The sequence below is a fragment of the Enhydra lutris genome, unplaced genomic scaffold (assembly GCF_002288905.1).
Source record: "Enhydra lutris kenyoni isolate GAN:26980312 unplaced genomic scaffold, ASM228890v2 scaffoldscaffold7, whole genome shotgun sequence".
Lineage (NCBI taxonomy): Eukaryota > Metazoa > Chordata > Mammalia > Carnivora > Mustelidae > Enhydra > Enhydra lutris.
This window is the reverse complement of record NW_019154091.1, coordinates 31,163,592-31,181,014: the sequence shown is the minus strand read 5'-3', so window position 1 is coordinate 31,181,014 and position 17,423 is coordinate 31,163,592. Positions and strand designations below refer to the sequence as shown.

The window sequence follows — 17,423 nt, the reverse complement described above, 5'->3', positions numbered from 1 at the left end:
TACTCAGCATAATGTTTTCAAGATTCAGCCATGTTGTAGCATATATCAGTATTCTTTTTATGGCTGAATACCATACGGATATACTACATCTTTATTCCATCCATCATTTGATAGACATTAGGGTTGTTTCCACTTTTGCTATTGTCAATAATGCCCCTATGAATATTCTTTTACCAGTTTTGTATAAACACATATTCAGTTCTGTTATGCAGTGTGTGTGTTTATATATACTCAATAGTGGAATTATTGGACTATATGTTAACTCTGTATTTAACCTTTGAAGGAATTGCCACATGATTTATCAAAGTAACCATACCATTTTACATGCCTGTCAGTAGTGTATGAAATTTTAAATTTCTCCACATCCTCATCAACACTTTTTATCTTTTTGATTATAGCCATCCTAGTGGATATGAAACAGCATCTCATTGTGGTTTTGATTTACATTGCCCTGATAGTGATGTTGGGCGTCTTTTCACAGTAGCATTATTCATAGTAACCAACAAATGGAAACAACCCAAATGTCTATCAACTGATGGGATCTTTTTTTTAAATGTGCTATATCCATATGAAATACTCCTCAGCTATAAAAAGACATTAAGTAATGAGCCATGCTATAGCATGCATAACCCTTGAAGACATTATGCTAAGTGAAAGAAGCTAATCACAAAGGACCACATGTTATAAATTTCATATATATGAAATGTCCAGAATAGACAAATTCATAGAGACAAAAAGTGAATTAGTGGTTTCCTAGGGTTGGGGGATGGAAGGAAATGGAGTGACAGCTAATGAGTATGGAGTTTGATTTTGAGATATTGAAAATGCTCTAAAATTGCTTGTGGTAATGGTTGTAAAACTCTGAATATACAGAAAAAAAAAAAAACAACCCACTGGATTGTACACTTTTTAAATGAGTGAGGTATATGGTATGTTATTATTTTGAAAAAATTAAAGATGCAAATGTGAGCTTGCATATTTTTAATTTAAGAAATATTTTCATTTTTCTTAGATAAAGGTAAATGCACATCATTTCCTTAACAGTAGTTTTGTTAATCTCTCCCCACCTACCCTCACTCCTTTAAACATCTTTTAGGTTTGCCCTTGTTGGTGTTGGATCTGAAGCATCCTCAAAAAAGTTAATGGATCTGTTGCCTAAAAGAGAACTTCATGGTCAGAATCCTGTTGTAACTCCATGCAATAAACAGTTCCTGAGTCAATTTGAAATGCAGTCCAGGAAAAGTAAGCAATCCCTCAGAGGCCTTTATTCAAAGATGTACATTTTAACCAATGTTGCTAGTATTTGTTAGATACTACACTAGAGAAGTCATCTTAATACTTAGTTCATTGGAGAATCCATTTTAGAAAGCCCATCCTTTGGTTTTAAGTCTGGTTTATGACTATGGTCCTGTGTACTGAAAACTCTATATGTCTCAGACCCAGTATTCTACAACAGTGTGCAGGTTCTATAGCCCTTCCATTCTTGTCCTGTCATTCCCATCCTAGAGAAAGAAACTACATTCTAATCCTTAGATTGAAGGGAAGTTATGTGGATGTGTGTTGTGGTGGGGAAGAAACCACTGGTAATCAGAAAATACTTGTTGATTTTCGCTTGGCACCAAGACCTTCCCCCACTTGGTAAAGTGAATATAGGAAAGATTTGCCTTTACACACTTAATGAATGCTATCACTTAAAGAGATACAGTGGATGATCATGCAGTTAACAGAAATTGAAGTGGTTGTTTTTCTTTTAATGTCTTAGCACTTAAGACTTAACTGAAGAATAGAATAAAAAATAATCTATGCTTACTGAAATTCAGATTTCTATTGGGAGAATTTTAGTTTTGGCTGCTGTAGAGTACTGGTATTTTGAAATTAACTCATATTTACTTATTGGAAACACATTTAAGTCTGGATACTTTGAGACTTCAAAAGAACTTAACTTGATGTGAATGTTTTCTAACCAGTGTTTCCTCATGTAGTGTGGACAGGCCCAAGACATCCGCAAGTTAGCCTATAGCATACATGAACTTTGAAATAGAGTTGTTTCTAATAGCAGTGGTTACATTTCAGAGGACTATTTTAATAAATGCTATTTATGAGTATTTGGATATTTGCAGCTACACAATCAGGACAAATGTCTGGGGAAGGTAAAGCTGGTCCTCCAGGAGGCAGTTCACGTGCAGCATTTCCACAAGGTGGTAGAGGACGGGGCCGTTTTCCAGGGGCTGTTCCCGGTGGGGACAGATTTCCTGGACCAGCAGGACCAGGAGGGCCACCCCCACCTTTTCCAGGTAAAATTTTTCTTAAATTACCATGGATAAAATGTGTCTACCTTAATACCTCTTTTCCTTTTCTCTCTTTTTCAAGTAATGCATTATTAATGTGACTTACTCTCCTTGTTATGCTATTTTTGGAATCCAGGAAATTTGATCAAGCATCTTGTTAAAGGAACTCGGCCTTTGTTCCTGGAAACTAGGATTCCATGGCATATGGGGCACAGCATAGAGGAAATACCCATTTTTGGCCTAAAAGGTCTTTATTTTTCTCCAAACTTGCTTGACTTATATATAGAATATTTACATCCGTCTTATTTTCTTACCTCTTAAAAAATCCTTTCAAGACCATTTTTCCTTGTTTCACTTTCTAGCTTGGCATCAGAGTAGAATATAAGGTGGGTGATTTCACTGTAAGAAATGTGTGTACGCTGAAAGATGGAAACTATCTCTAAGCATTGTAATCTTCTTTATTAACGTTTTTTGTTTCAATAATTTTTCTTAAGCATAAATTAAACTAGTTAAATTTGTAAAGATATACTGCACTTCTATAGTTGTTAGTGTAGCATTTACCATATGGGTTTCATTTAAAGAGAAAGAATCTTGGTCTATGAGTTGTGCTTTAAAAGTATATTCTTGACATAAAGGTTACAATACCTTATTGAAGTGTTCTTTTCTCTCTCTCTCTCTCTCTCTCCTCTCCTCTCCTCTCCTCTCCTCTCTTCTCTCCTTTATTCTATAGCTGGACAGACTCCACCACGTCCACCCTTAGGTCCTCCAGGCCCACCTGGTCCACCGGGTCCTCCACCTCCTGGTCAGGTTCTGCCTCCTCCTTTAGCTGGGCCTCCTAATCGAGGAGATCGCCCTCCACCACCAGTTCTTTTTCCTGGACAACCTTTTGGGCAGCCTCCATTGGGTCCGCTTCCTCCTGGCCCTCCACCTCCAGTTCCAGGCTACGGCCCTCCTCCTGGTCCACCACCTCCACAGCAGGGACCACCTCCACCTCCAGGCCCTTTTCCACCTCGCCCACCTGGCCCTCTTGGGCCACCCCTTACACTTGCTCCTCCTCCGCATCTTCCTGGACCACCTCCAGGTGCCCCACCACCAGCTCCACATGTGAATCCAGCTTTCTTTCCTCCACCGACTAACAGCGGCATGCCTACATCAGATAGCCGGGGTCCACCACCAACAGATCCATATGGCCGACCCCCACCATATGATAGGGGTGACTATGGGCCTCCTGGAAGGTAAGTTATATGTATCTATGACAGTAGACTTGGTGTATTTGTTTGGTAAAAGATACTCCACACTCTCATCACCAAGGTTTTTGTTTGTTTTTTTAAATTATGGCCTTTTCCCCAGATACTTAATTTTTTGAATTATTTTCTCTCATTAGAAGAGGCAATATCATATGTGAAAGACACACAAAACAGCTTTGGGAGTAATCCACCTCTGCCACTTGATAAAGCTGCATGATTTAGAGCAAGTCACTAAATCTTGGGGATTCATTTTCTTTTTTTTTTTTTTTTCATTTTCATTATTTTTTAAGTTAAAAGAGGTTAGTAAAGATAATTTAAGTGAGCAAATGGGATCCTTAAACTACTTATAAGATTATAAAATGAATCTCAATTTACCATTGGGGATACTACACAGAGTACTAAAGTTTCTTCATTTTAGGAATTAGATCAGTTTGTTATATAAGTACTATTGATTAGCTCATGCTGATCAGGAGTCCTGAGTAGCAAATTACCAACTTTTAATTAAAATGGAAACATTCAGTGATTTACAAGTATATTTGGGTAGACGAAGGGGCTTGTAAAACAGTTTTTATGGAAATTAGAATAATTAATGGTGATGCTTGAAGGGGAGCTGGGTGGAAATCACTATTGAAGTAAGTGATCTCTTAGCGCCCTTTGAAAGTCATTTAAAAACTGTCCATACTCAAAACATAATTTAGAGAGCTAGGTTTCTACTCTCCAAGAACTATTTGAATTTGCCCCTTTAATTTCTTCTGAGTTTATATTTTTAAACTATCACTGTTAAACTACTTTGTATTTCAATTTGTCTGATAACATCCTGAAGGAATGGATTTGAGGTTCTGCCTAATTCCATGCAGTTACACAGACATATGGCAATAACTTTGATGTTGTAAGCAAAACTCATTGACCATTATCTGTTTGTAGAGGGTGCATCTATTTGACTGTCAACAATGCTGTTTTGGGGCACCTGGGTGGCTCAGTTGGTTAGGTGTCTGCCTTTGGCTCAGGTCATGATCTCAGGGTTCTGAGTTCGAGTTTGAAGTTGAGCTCTCTGTTCAGTGGGGAGTCTGCTTCTCCATCTCTGTCTGACCCACCCCCCACCCCACTTGTGCTCTCTCTCTCCCTCTCTCTCAGATAAATAAATCTTTTATTTAAAACGCTGTTTTCTTTAGAAAACTGTTAGAACTGTTGAACTAGTATATAACTTCTTCTGTTCACTTTAATTCCAGTGAGTGACTTCATATTAAATGTTCACAATTAGAATATAAGAGTGGGTTACGTGACTTGGTTTAACTGTTTAAAATTTGAGTTTCATATCCTTTTCCTAACATAACAGAATTTCTGCAGTAACGGGTTTTCAAGAATGGTGGGGATGGTTATTAATGACTAATTTTTTATCAGAAATTAGAGAAAACTTACTATTTTAACATGGGATTTTTTTTAAAGGGGATAGAATTGGCACAAGTCGCGGCATTTAGTTGAAATTACACCTATATTTTGAACAACTTGTAATTTGCTCAGGATGTTTATAAAGTTTGGGGAATAACAATAATATTTTAAAAGCATGCAAAAAGTTAGATTGTTTCCTCATTTCATTGGAATGAACTGCTACTGTGTCCCTCAACTCAGTGTCCTACCTAGTAACTGGTAACTCAGATGGCAAGACTTTCCTTTTCCTGTACTGTACATGTACAGGTTTTTTTTTTTTTTTTGAAATATAGTCGACACATAGTTTACATGTAGTTTTTAAAGTTGTCAAGTAGCTTTAGAAAATTTTGGCACTTAATCCATTTTTTTCAACAGTTTACACTTACTATCTTTTATTTGCCTGATATTCTTCCAGGGATTCAGTGGTAAACAAGATGGTCTAAGATCTTGTCCACATCTGAATTTCTATTCATTAATCAGACATTTGTTATCCTTCTCTTGTAAGTTGGGCCCTGTGCCTAGAGGATCCAAACATAAATGTAACCAAACTCCTTAATTGTGTAGGCCTGTATTTTTTGTTGTCAACATTTAAAAATATATATAAATAGAAGATGTAATAATATATAACTATTTTATGTTATATATATATTCATCAGAACAATTTATTGTGTCTTCTTTTTGTATGACTCTGAAAAATACTATATTGTGGATATGTAAATACATTATCTCTGGCCTCCAAAAGGCAAAGTTTCTAAGTTGCTACTTTATTTCAGCTGAAAGATAGTGGAGTAAGAGAATTTTGCTTAGACTTACTCTCTTTGTAGGATAAATAGTATGCTTCACTCTGGAAAAAACAACTGCTAGCTCTGAGGCATTGTCAAAAGCAACTAGTATGAATTGTTTTATACTATTCTGACTAACTTGGAAAATTTGTTGAGTGCAATTTAAGGTTTATATTTATTTTACAGGGAAATGGATACTGCAAGAACGCCATTGAGTGAAGCTGAGTTTGAAGAAATCATGAATAGAAATAGGGCAATCTCAAGCAGTGCTATTTCAAGAGCTGTGTCTGATGCCAGTGCTGGTTTGTGTATTTCTGTATTAATATTTCTTATTTATGTTATTAGGAATGGCCTAAAACTATGTGCAATCTTGAAGATTGGTCATTTGCATTTAGTATTTATATTCATATACCCAAATCATATCTGTGTTTATTTAAAAGACATTGAAGGAAGCTATGTGTCACAGTAATGAAAAAAATCCATAATTTTACATTTTTAGGTATAGATTTAAATTTTAGTCTTTACATTTAATGGCTTAAATTTGACTCTCATATTTACAAATTAATAACCTGCTTTACACAGCAATAATAATAACAAATTGTGCTAATTTCTTGCACATAAAACGTTTTTCCAAACGTTTAGAAACACTAAAAAAATTAAGACCTCTTCTGCAGTTATTTTGTTCTTTTATAAAATGATTTATTACTCTTACCCCAAATGGTTAGATGGTATTTTGGAAACAATTTCTTTGATTTCAGTCTCTCCTTTCCCTCTTAGGTGATTATGGGAGTGCTATTGAGACATTGGTAACTGCAATTTCTTTAATTAAACAATCCAAAGTATCTGCTGATGATCGTTGCAAGGTTCTTATTAGCTCTTTGCAAGATTGCCTTCATGGAATTGAATCCAAGTCTTATGGTTCTGGATCAAGGTAAAACTTTCCTGTCTCATGTCTATTTAAAACTGTTATTTTACAAACAAAAAATACTGTGTTTGGGACTTTAACATAGAACTTTGATTTTACTTATTACTGTTTATGCAATAGCTATATTGATTTTTTTTTCTTCTTTTCTTACATTGAATCAAATGTCAGGTTTTTGCTTGTTTTTAAAACCCTTCAAAGGTTTCCAGTTATTCTTAGAATAAGACTCTAAACATTGAGGCAATGTGTGATACCTGCCTGTCTTTTCAGCCTCATTTTGTACCTCACCCCTTGCCCACTATTCTCTAGTCATGGTGGTGGTCTCTCTTCTCTTTCTCTTGATCCATTAATACTTAATCACCTCAGTGTTTTTATACCTGATATTCCTTCTGCTGGGAACCCTTTTCCCTGACTCTTCACATAGCTCACTTCTTATTCTCCATTCTTTAACTCAATCTAACTTCTAGAAGAAATCTTCTCCCAGGTTATTATGTCATGTTATTCTTTTTATTTTTTTCATAGTATTTACCGTAGTCACAGTACTTACCATAGTCTTTTTTAAAAAAGATTTTATTTATTCATTTATTTATTTGTTTGTTTATTTGAGGGGGAGGGAGAGGAAGAGGGAAAGAATCCTAAGCAGGCTCTGTGTTGAGCACAGAGCCTGACATGGGGCTCATTCTAATAACCCTGAGATCACAATCTGAACCAAAACCAAGAGTTGGACCCTTAATTGACTGAGCCACCCAGCTGCCCCTATTCTTTATTTTTACTGCACATTTCTTTTCACTAGAACACATACATGTTGGAAGATGGAAGGGGCCTTACCTGTCCTGCTCACTGCGGTATTTCTAATGACTAAACAGTGTTTGGTACAGAACAGGTGCTAAATAAATACTTCTTTGAACAAGGAAGTTAATGTCTATTCTTAGTTTTCTAATTAAGTAGTTCCTTTTTTTTAGTATTACAGCTAACTTTGAAATTTTACATATTTTGAAAGGTAGATCTTTAATCTTTATATGATATTCATAGATCTATCTTCAGTATACTTTATCTGGTGTTAGAATCTTAATTTTAAGTTAAGGGAAAGGACCCTGTCTTTGTCATGGTCCTCAGCTTTCTAATTAGTACCTTTCTGACCCAGTGTAAGTAAGGATTTTTGTATCTGAACAAATTTGTCATAGTTGAAGACCATACCTTACATAGTCTTCTTTTACATTTTTTAAGCCCTACTAAGTAAGAATTTCTAGGTATTTCAGCTTACAGGCAGTTGTTATTTGCCTATTGTGAATTTCAGAATTTAGCAGGATTTCTTTCTTTCTTTTTTTTTTTTTTTACATTTTTTAAATTTAAATTCAGTTAATTAATGTATAATGTATTATTGATTTCAGAGGTACAGACCTGTGATTTATCAGTCTTATATACTACCTGGTGCTCATTACGTCACATGCTCTCCTTAATATCCATCACCTAGTTACCCTGTCCCTCCACCTCTTTCCCCTCCATCAACCCTGTTTGTTTCCTGTGATTAAAAGTCTTATGGTTGTCTGCCTCTCTGGTTTTGTCTTGTTTCATTTTTTCCCTCTTTTTCCTTATGATCCTCTGCCTTGTTTCTTAAATTCCACATATCAGTGAGATTATATGATAGTTGTCTTTCTCTATAATAAGAGAAAATAAGACAACTTAATTCGCTTAGCATAAGACCCTCTAGTTCCATCCAGGTCATTGTAATGGCAAGATATCGTTTTTTGATGGCTGTGTAATATTCCATTACACACACACACACACACACACACACACACAGACACACATCTTTATCCAGTCATCTGTTGATGGACATCTGGGCTCTTTCCATAGTTTGGCTATTGTGGACATTGCTCCTACAAACATTGGGATGCACGTGCCCCTTCAGATCACTACATTTGTATTTTGGGATAAATACCCAGTAGTGCAATTGCTGGGTCATAGGGTAGCTCTATTTTCAACTTTTTGGGGAACCTCAATACTGTTTTCTAGAGTGGCTGCACCAGCTTGCATTCCCACCAACAGTGTAGGAGGGTTCCTTTCTCTACATCCTTGCCAACATCTGTCGTTTTCCTGACTTGTTAATTTTAGCCATTCTCACCGGTGTGAGGTGGTATCTCATTGTGGTTTTGATTTGTATTTCCCTGATGCTGAGGGATGTTGAGCACTTTTTCATGTATCTGTTGGCCATTTTGATGTCTTCTTTGGAGAAATGTTCATGTCTTCTGCCCATTTCTTGATTGGATTATTCTTTGGGTGTTGAGTTTGATAAGATCTTTATAGATTTTTAGATATTAGCCCTTTATCTGATAAGACATTTGCCAATATTTTCTCCCATTCTGTCGGTTGTCTTTTGGTTTTGTCAACTGTTTCCTTTGCTGTGCAAAAGCTTTTTATTTTGATGAAGCCTCAATAATTCATTTTTGCCTTTGTTTCCCTTGCCTTTGGAGATGTGTCTAGCAAGAAGTTGAGCAGTCAGGGTCGAAGAGGTGGCTGCCTGTGTTCTCTAGGATTTTGATGGATTCCTGTCTCACATTTAGGTTTTTAATCCATTTTGAGTCTGTTTTTGTGTATGGTGTAAGGAAATGGTCCAGTTTCAGGGGTGCCTGGGTGGCCAGTTGGTTAAGCAGCTGCCTTAAACTCAGGTCATGATCTGTGGGTGTTGGGATTGAGTCCTGCATTGGGCTCCCTGCTTAGCAGAGTGTCTGCTTCTCCCTCTATCTCTGCCTCTCTGTCATGCTTTCATGCAGGTCACTGTCTCTCTCTTAAATAAAGAAAATCTTTTTAAAAAGGGGGGGGGGGCAGGGACGCCTGGGTGGCTCAGTTGGTTGGACGACTGCCTTCGGCTCAGGTCATGATCCTGGAGTCCCGGGATCGAGTCCCACATCGGGCTCCCGGCTCTGCGGGAGTCTGCTTCTCTCTCTGACCTTCTCCTTGCTCATGCTCTCTCTCATTGTCTCTCTCTCAAATAAATAAATAAATAAAATCTTTTAAAAGCGGGGGGTGATCCTGTTTCATTCTTGCGCATGTGGCTGTCCAGTTTTCCCAACACCATTTGTTGAAGAGACTGTCTTTTTTCCACTGGATATTCTTTCCTGCTGTGTCAAATATTAGTTGGTCTTAGAGTTGAGGGTCCTTTTCTGGGTTTTCTGTTCTGTTCCATTGATCTTTGTGTCTGTTTTTGTGCCAGTACCATACTGTCTTGATGATTATAGCTTTGTAATAGAGCTTAAAGTCCAGAATTGTGAAAAATTTAGAAGAATTTCTAGAAGTATTTTAAGCAGTATACTATAGTTAAATTACCTGGTTTTGGTTTTTGTTTGGTTTGGGGTTTTTTTGTTTTGTTTTTAAAGATTTTATTTATTTGACAGAGAGCGTGTGCACAAGCGGGGGGGGAGAGGCAGGGAGAGAGAGAAGCAGACTCCCCGCTGAGCAGGAGCTCGATGTGGGACTTGATCCCAGGACCCTGGGATCATGACCTGAGCCGAAGGCAGACACTTAACTGACTGAGCCACCCAGGTTCCCTTGTTTTATTTTTGAAGGCAGCTCATGAAGTAATTCTTTATATTGAGTAACAATGTGAATTATATCCCAGTGTTTTCTAGTGGTCATAAATTTTGAACTTGTGAGTTTTGAACTCACAAGTCATAAGTTTTGAACTAAGTTTTTTTTTTTTTTTTTTTAATTTTATTTTTTATAATCATATAATATATTTTTATCCCCAGGGGTACAGGTCTGTGAATCACCAGGTTTACACACTTCACAGCTTGAACTAAGTTTTGAACTCTGCTTCCCACCATGCCGCCCAGGTCTCCACCACACACCCCCTGCAGCAAACATATAAAAGAAAGTTTCTTAGTGGAGTGGGACTCATGAACAATCATATTTGGGATAGTTATAAATGTAAAATTGATATGTTTATCAGTTGTAAAATTGATAGGCTTAGGTCACCTCTTGATGGTAATTTTTATGTATTTAAGTTTCATAATTTCATGACTTTTATGTCTAAGAAACTACCTTCTGTACAATCTTTAGTTTGAAATAACATGTTCGTTGAAATTTTTTCTCCTTTACCTTTCTGTTTTTCGTTCAGTTACTACGTGTCTGTTTTAGGCTATTACATGTTATAGATGATAAGATGTATTGCCCCTGTGTGTCTGGTTCTTAGTTTGGGGGTGAATATTTTTAAAAATGGAATTTCTAGTTCAAGCTTATAGGTGAGTTGGTAAATCGTTATTGGTAGTTCAGGATATCCTAAGTCTAAATTAGGTTTGTGAAGAATTTTTTGCCTTGGGTACTTTTAACCACTGCTATTCATTTACGGAGAGCATTAATCCAGTAATTTCTTTTAGAAGACGTGAACGCTCAAGAGAGAGGGACCATAGTAGATCACGAGAAAAGAGTCGGCGTCATAAATCCCGTAGTAGAGATCGTCATGATGATTATTATAGAGAGAGAAGCAGAGAACGAGAGAGACATCGGGACCGGGACCGAGATCGGGACCGAGAACGGGACCGAGAGCGCGAGTATCGTCATCGTTAGAATAAGGTGGGTATTCCTTGTTCCTGTTATATTTAGCATATGTGTTATTAACAGTAATTATAACTCCAAGGCTATTGTTTATACAGTATATACCTACATTTTAAGTGGTCCAACTACTTGTTCTGAATTTAATCTTCTGGAAACATCTGAGACAAATGACAGGTGAGTAATGACAGGTAAAAAAAAATTTGACCTTTTATCCTTGAATATTGTATTGCTGAGTTAAAACTTTAAGATTATTGATGGTCTTTAGAAAGCAAGAAAACAATCAAGAGGACTCATGTCTACTTCTAAAATCTGAAAATTGGAATTGTCTTTATTATATAGATAGTTTGCATGTGATTTGAAATACAAAATACGGGAAGTTAATTCATACACACGCACGCACGCGCGCACACACACACACACACACACACACACACACAGTGCTTGGACTTGTAAAAGTAAATTGAAAGTTTCCCTCCTTGAACTGACTCCCTAAAATTTTTAAAGACAATCTAACACTATAATAGCTTATAATACAGGAGGATGGTTTCTCAGCATTGAAAGAGCTTTTGTACTTAAAAAAATACTCTTTAGAAAAGACGCTTTTCTTGGCATCTGGTTTTTGTTTTAAAATAAAACATATCCTTTAATTTGCAAAGAAGATACGAAACTTAATTAAAATGGATTCAGGGTACTCCATATCTAAGAATTTTAAGTTGTATCAAATCATGCATCCCAGGTTAGAATAACCTTGAAATAATTTTCTTTGATGTTTCATTCATAAACCATAATCATGTGTCTTTTTTTCTGTATTTTAAAACTATTTCTTGTGTACATTTTTCATAAAGCGGGAAGTTGTCTGTTTATACTTCATTTTCACGTGTTTTTATTTTTATATTTGTGAACAGCATTTATTCATGTGAAAAGTAGGGGGAGGGCACTGTGAGGCTTGTGCATGTGACACAAAGGATATTCTGTAAACAAATAATTTTTCTTTATATGTTGGTGGTATATCCAAATTAAATTAGGCTTAAACAAATCCCTTACAGGTAACTACTCTTTACATAATTATTTTCCATAGTCATGGGAAACCCTGAAAATTTAGTCATGGTAATTGTTAGTATTTAAGTTGTTACGGGCAAAAGCAAAGACTATCAAGTGTATGTAATTTTGTGGCAGAATAGCAGTTTCTTTAACTATAAGAGATATATCTTAGCAAATGAGATCCTTTTTGAATAATACTATTTATAAAATAAACATGTAAGTCTTATTTTTATGGTACATTAGCTATTACATTTTCACAGTTTTATGGGCTATTTGAAGTGAAAGGCCATTTTTAATACTTCCCTAGCATTTTGAACATGCATCTTAAATATTTATCAAAACTTGAATTTTAAAATAATTTTCCATGTATTGTATTATAGAACTTAATATAAATCCCAAAACATTTAGTATGAAGCAAAACATCTCTCACTTTAAAATGAGCTTATTGAAATTAATAGTGCTTTTGGATGTAAGGATTAATTAAATGTTCTGTCATGTAAATCTAAACACTAAATTTTAAAGATGTAGTTTTTTCCCCTTTGGGTTGAATAAATCTTAATCCCATTTTAGGAAAAAATTCTCAGTATCCATCAGTTGCTTAAGGTGAATTTTAGCCAACTTACTTGAAATGCTTAGCTGTATCAGCCATTTCATTTATGGTAAAGTACAGGTTCTATGAGTTATATCTTTATTTAGACTTTGCCAGTTATCAGCAAGCTTCTAATTATTGAGGGCATGATAATGAAACTTCCATACATTTTTAAACATCTCCAAGATTGGATGTGCCCATCAAGGAGCTTCTGAACCAGATTATACCCAACGTTAATGATTTTTCTTCCTGGTTTCAGTTAAACTAGCATAGTCAGCCAGGTAAACTCCTTGAAAAGTCCACTGTTAATTTTAATACTTTGAATTAACTAACATTACATTCTAGTAATGGGTACACCTAACTATATCATGGCTTGAGTTTCATTACATTCAGACATTAACTATGAATTCCTAACTTGAAAACTATGGTTGACATTTTTTCCTAATCACTGATGTGTACCATATCAAAATTCCCATGTTTTGTTTGTACATTAATCAAAATTGAGTTGTAATATTGTTATGTGCCTTCATCCAAGCAAAATTTTACATAAGCATTTCTAGGGCAAAAAATTCTGTTATCCTGGAATATTGTACCTTTGCTATACCAAACAATATTTATTACGGATGTAGATGTGAATTTATAGGGTTGGGGACTAGGATTAAATATTTTCAAGTGAAAACTTCTAAACAAACAAGAAAACTATCTGCACATTTAATTATTATCATAATAGGGTCTGTTGACCTTTTTAGAAGTTTTTAAATATGAGTCCTTTTGAGCTTTCATGTAAACCTTAAATGGACTAAATGGAGTACAAGTAACTTGGAAGCTAACTTGAATGTCAGTAAGCGTGTATATAAATAAAACAATAATGTAATTTATTATTAAAATGATGAATGGCTAAAAGGGCAAGTTCTTAATTTAACTGGAAACTTAATGATGTCGGCAAGCTGTTAATGTCTGTCCCATCTTAATTTTTTTTGTGTTTGAACTGTTGGTAATGTTAATTGCATTCTCTCATTTAAAATATGTATTAATTTTTCTAAAAGCATTCAGTATCAAGTTCAAATAGGTCATATTTTAATGGGAATATCAGTATTGTAAATTTTCAATATGTAAATACCTTGTATTTCATATTCTGTAATTTCTGCCTCTATTCTCAGACCACTCTGAGCAAAACAAAAGTAGTTCAGTGTTTTAAAATTGTACACTTTTTACAGAAATAATTTTCACAGTTATTTTCTTTTAGATTGCATTCCTCTTATTGTTTGGAACAATGCCACACAGCAAATTTCTGTTAATGATTCAGGGGTGGTTTTTTTTGTGTACAAAAAATAATGAATCCAAATTATTTTTTAATATACTCTTTATTCATGCTTTTTCTCTCCCTGAAATGAGGTTTTACATATTTTCAAATCATTGTCCATTTCTTTGATAAAATTTTAAGCATCTTGTGTGGAAAAAGGATTAAATAACTACATTTTGTTGTAAGACTTAATCATAGATACCATAATCTCAGGTTGTGTTGTTATTGCACAAGATTTAGGGTGGTTTGCATTCTTTACTTAGTTTATAGTTTTTCATTAATTTAGGAAAAACAAAAAAAGCCAAAAGAATAAAAAGGTTTTTTTATATGCTAAGGTGTTGAGCTCCTTAAGATTTAGTGTTACTTTGAGGCCAGTGTGAAAATTAAGTTCTCTTAACCATCCAATGAATGATACTGGTGGTAATGATACTTAAAAATTATTTCTGCAACTCTTAGGTCATCTGAGATCTGCCTAATATTATCCAGCCTTGTGTTTGTGTTCTCCCATATGTCCTAACTGCTGTGCTTCATCTGGATATGCTAGTTTTCACTTCTTTTGCTCCAGGTTTTCTTGCTTTTAATATTTGTAAAACCTTACTACACAGCTATCTTAAGTGACAGGAGGGTAGGAAGTAATCCCGAGAATGGATGTATAGTGTGTTTTTTGCTCACTGTGGTTTAAGAATGGGTTTTGTTTACAAATGATTAATGTTCCCTGTTAAAAGAAAATTCAGTGCCAATGTGAGTCACCTTGCTCTCACCTTCATCTCAGTGTGAAATTTACTACCATTGTTTTAGTTTGTAAATTAGATCACTTTGAATTAAGTAATGTTTTGAATGAATATTTAGTTAGCATTGTTTTAAAGAAAACCTAATAACCGAAAAGGGGTAAGTGTGCCATATATGCTATGCATATTTACTAATTTGCCTTCTGTGGTAGGGTGTTCGAATCCTCACAGGAAATTCTCAATCACATAAGTAGCTTATTTTGAAATGTCCATTTTGTGAAATTTGGGGGACAAAGATGAGTTTTCCTTGACTGTGGTGAGGTTTATTTCTATAGTGAACTGCCCTAGAGCAACAATCTTGTATCTGTTTTATAATATAATGAAAGACTTTAGTTAAAATGAAGTAAGGTAAGTACTGTGACCACAGGTAGAAAGAAGGAAATTTACCAAATGTTGTGGTAGGAAGGGAAGTTTTGTAAATACCTACAATAAACAGAATTTTCATGTACTATGTTTTAGCCACCGCAAGAAGGAATTTTGATTTATAAGAGTTGACTTATATTCAGAATCTTCTATTTCTTTTGCCCGCTCCATCCCCATTCCTCTCATTAAGGAGAAATTTTCAGAAAAGAGAAACGTGAATTTTATTTCACTGAGTTAATAGAAGCACATCTCTAAAAGTATATTGGAATTTTTTTCAATTCAATATTCACTTCTTTTAATTGATTATTAATGTGAAAGCCTGTGAAAGAGCCGTATCAGATACATATTTGAATCTTACTAGAAAGGTGAATTGGCCATGAGCATAGAAATACTGATGCTAACAAATTTACTTAGATGAGTTTTAACAGAAATGCTCATAATTTGAGCTGTTAGTATTGGCTTGATCTTACATTATCTCAAAATACAGGTGCTTCTCTGTATTGAAATTTTACTTAGTGCTTACTTTAGAGACTTCACTGGAGAGCTGTAGATTACATTTGTCTTAGTTTTTTAACAGGTGTCTACATAGATCTTGCTTTTATAATTGATAGCTAAAACTGTGTGACTTTGACATTAACATATTTGACTAAATGGTATTCTGAAAACATGAGCATTGAATGTATTTGTCACTTTTAAGCTTTTTTGATATCTTTGTTTATGTAGATGTCTAACTAGAAATTTGAGAGTTCCTATGGGATTGGATTATTGGAAATGGGTTGTATTGCCTTCAAATTTGCTTCCGTTTGAGATTGTAAAATTTGTATTTCCAAATGGATAAATGTAAAGTGTTTAGAAAGAGAAATAAAAACTGTCAGACTACCCCCAGAGTTTATGTCTGTATGGTGAAAATGAGAGAATTTTAATAGTAAAGATATATGAAGTATATTCAAGCAAAAGATGAGTGTATTTGTCCTGCAAAAAAGATGTGTGTTACAATTTCACAAACAGGATTCTCTGCAGAAAAAGTAGTAAAATTCTCCTTTGTGGAGTGATGAATAAGAGTAAGTTGCAGTGTATGCCACATGTTTTTTGGAAGGAATGGGTATTTTTTGTTCGCTGTGACTTTAATTTTTCCCTCTTTAATGACCGATCTCTCTCTCTCGCATCACGACAAAAAGGTTAGGGAGATAACATACTTTTTGCAGTAAGATTTATTAATTTCCCAGCATCTTTTCTGGTTAGAACATATTCCTTATCTGTCTTTAATACCAGTTTTTAAAAATACATTGCAAAGAACAAAAATAAAACCTGTGAAAGCTGCCTTTCTAGATTTTTTCCCATGAAATAATTCCACCTAAAGCTTCATTAACATAAGATAAAAGTACAACAAAAGGTAACATTAGAAATGGCTTAAGTATCTCATTTAAAAATACGGGGAAATAGAAACTATTTAAAAGAGAAAGTTCAGGATTAAAACATCTGGGGTTTTTGTTTTTTGTTTTCTTTTGCAGTTGTAAAATTTAGGTTTTTACTGCTAGGCAGTGTGAGTGCATATGTGTATTGATGCTCTGAAGATGTTTACAGCCTAGTTGGGGAGGAAAGGACATAAAATATGACATTTGTAGTTGTGACAGAATATTAATTACTCTTAATTATAAAGCAAAGTACTTTCCAATTTTATGGCAAGCATATCACTAAATATTGTGCCCTTCTTACTACATCATCTTATTAAAATGCTCTCTTGGAACTTACATTTTAAATATCTGGTGTTTCAGTGATGACTTACATGCAAGTTAATTGAATGTTTCTTTTGTGAACCTCTACCTGAAGTTTGCATATTTTTGTATTCTTGAAATTTTAGTTTACCAAATTGATTGTTTTTTTTTTTCGTTGTGTGAGTTTTCAATGAAATTTATCATTGTAGATTCTTTTTTAGCTTGTTTTTGGTTAGCTTATATACCACATTAGTTATTTCAATATAGGTGGAATAGAGTGAAAGTAAAGTAAATGTTTTAAATTTGTATTACGTCTAAAGATTTGTACGTGGATGTCATATTTATTTAAATGTGCATACTGAGCTATATATAAATTTTATTTATAAATTTTGTAACATGAAAC

At 34.6% G+C, this 17,423-nt stretch overlaps 1 protein-coding gene across 4 annotated transcripts in view; it reads left to right on the top strand.

Annotated features, from left to right (window-relative positions):
* The window catches only part of LOC111141974 (cleavage and polyadenylation specific factor 6), a 35,076-nt gene that overhangs the window by 12,274 nt on the left and 5,379 nt on the right, over window positions 1-17,423 (top strand). Inside the window, exons 4-10 of one of the 4 annotated variants that reach the window (XM_022494864.1) lie at window positions 1,097-1,242; window positions 2,121-2,294; window positions 2,425-2,535; window positions 3,019-3,523; window positions 5,932-6,047; window positions 6,523-6,676; window positions 11,044-11,239. In XM_022494864.1, the coding sequence (XP_022350572.1) occupies window positions 1,097-1,242; window positions 2,121-2,294; window positions 2,425-2,535; window positions 3,019-3,523; window positions 5,932-6,047; window positions 6,523-6,676; window positions 11,044-11,233 (1,396 nt within the window). In that variant the 3' untranslated portion in view covers window positions 11,234-11,239. The remainder of the gene's footprint in view (window positions 1-1,096; window positions 1,243-2,120; window positions 2,295-2,424; window positions 2,536-3,018; window positions 3,524-5,931; window positions 6,048-6,522; window positions 6,677-11,043; window positions 11,240-17,423) is intronic. The other 3 variants (XM_022494865.1, XM_022494866.1, XM_022494867.1) reach the window with 3 other exon arrangements.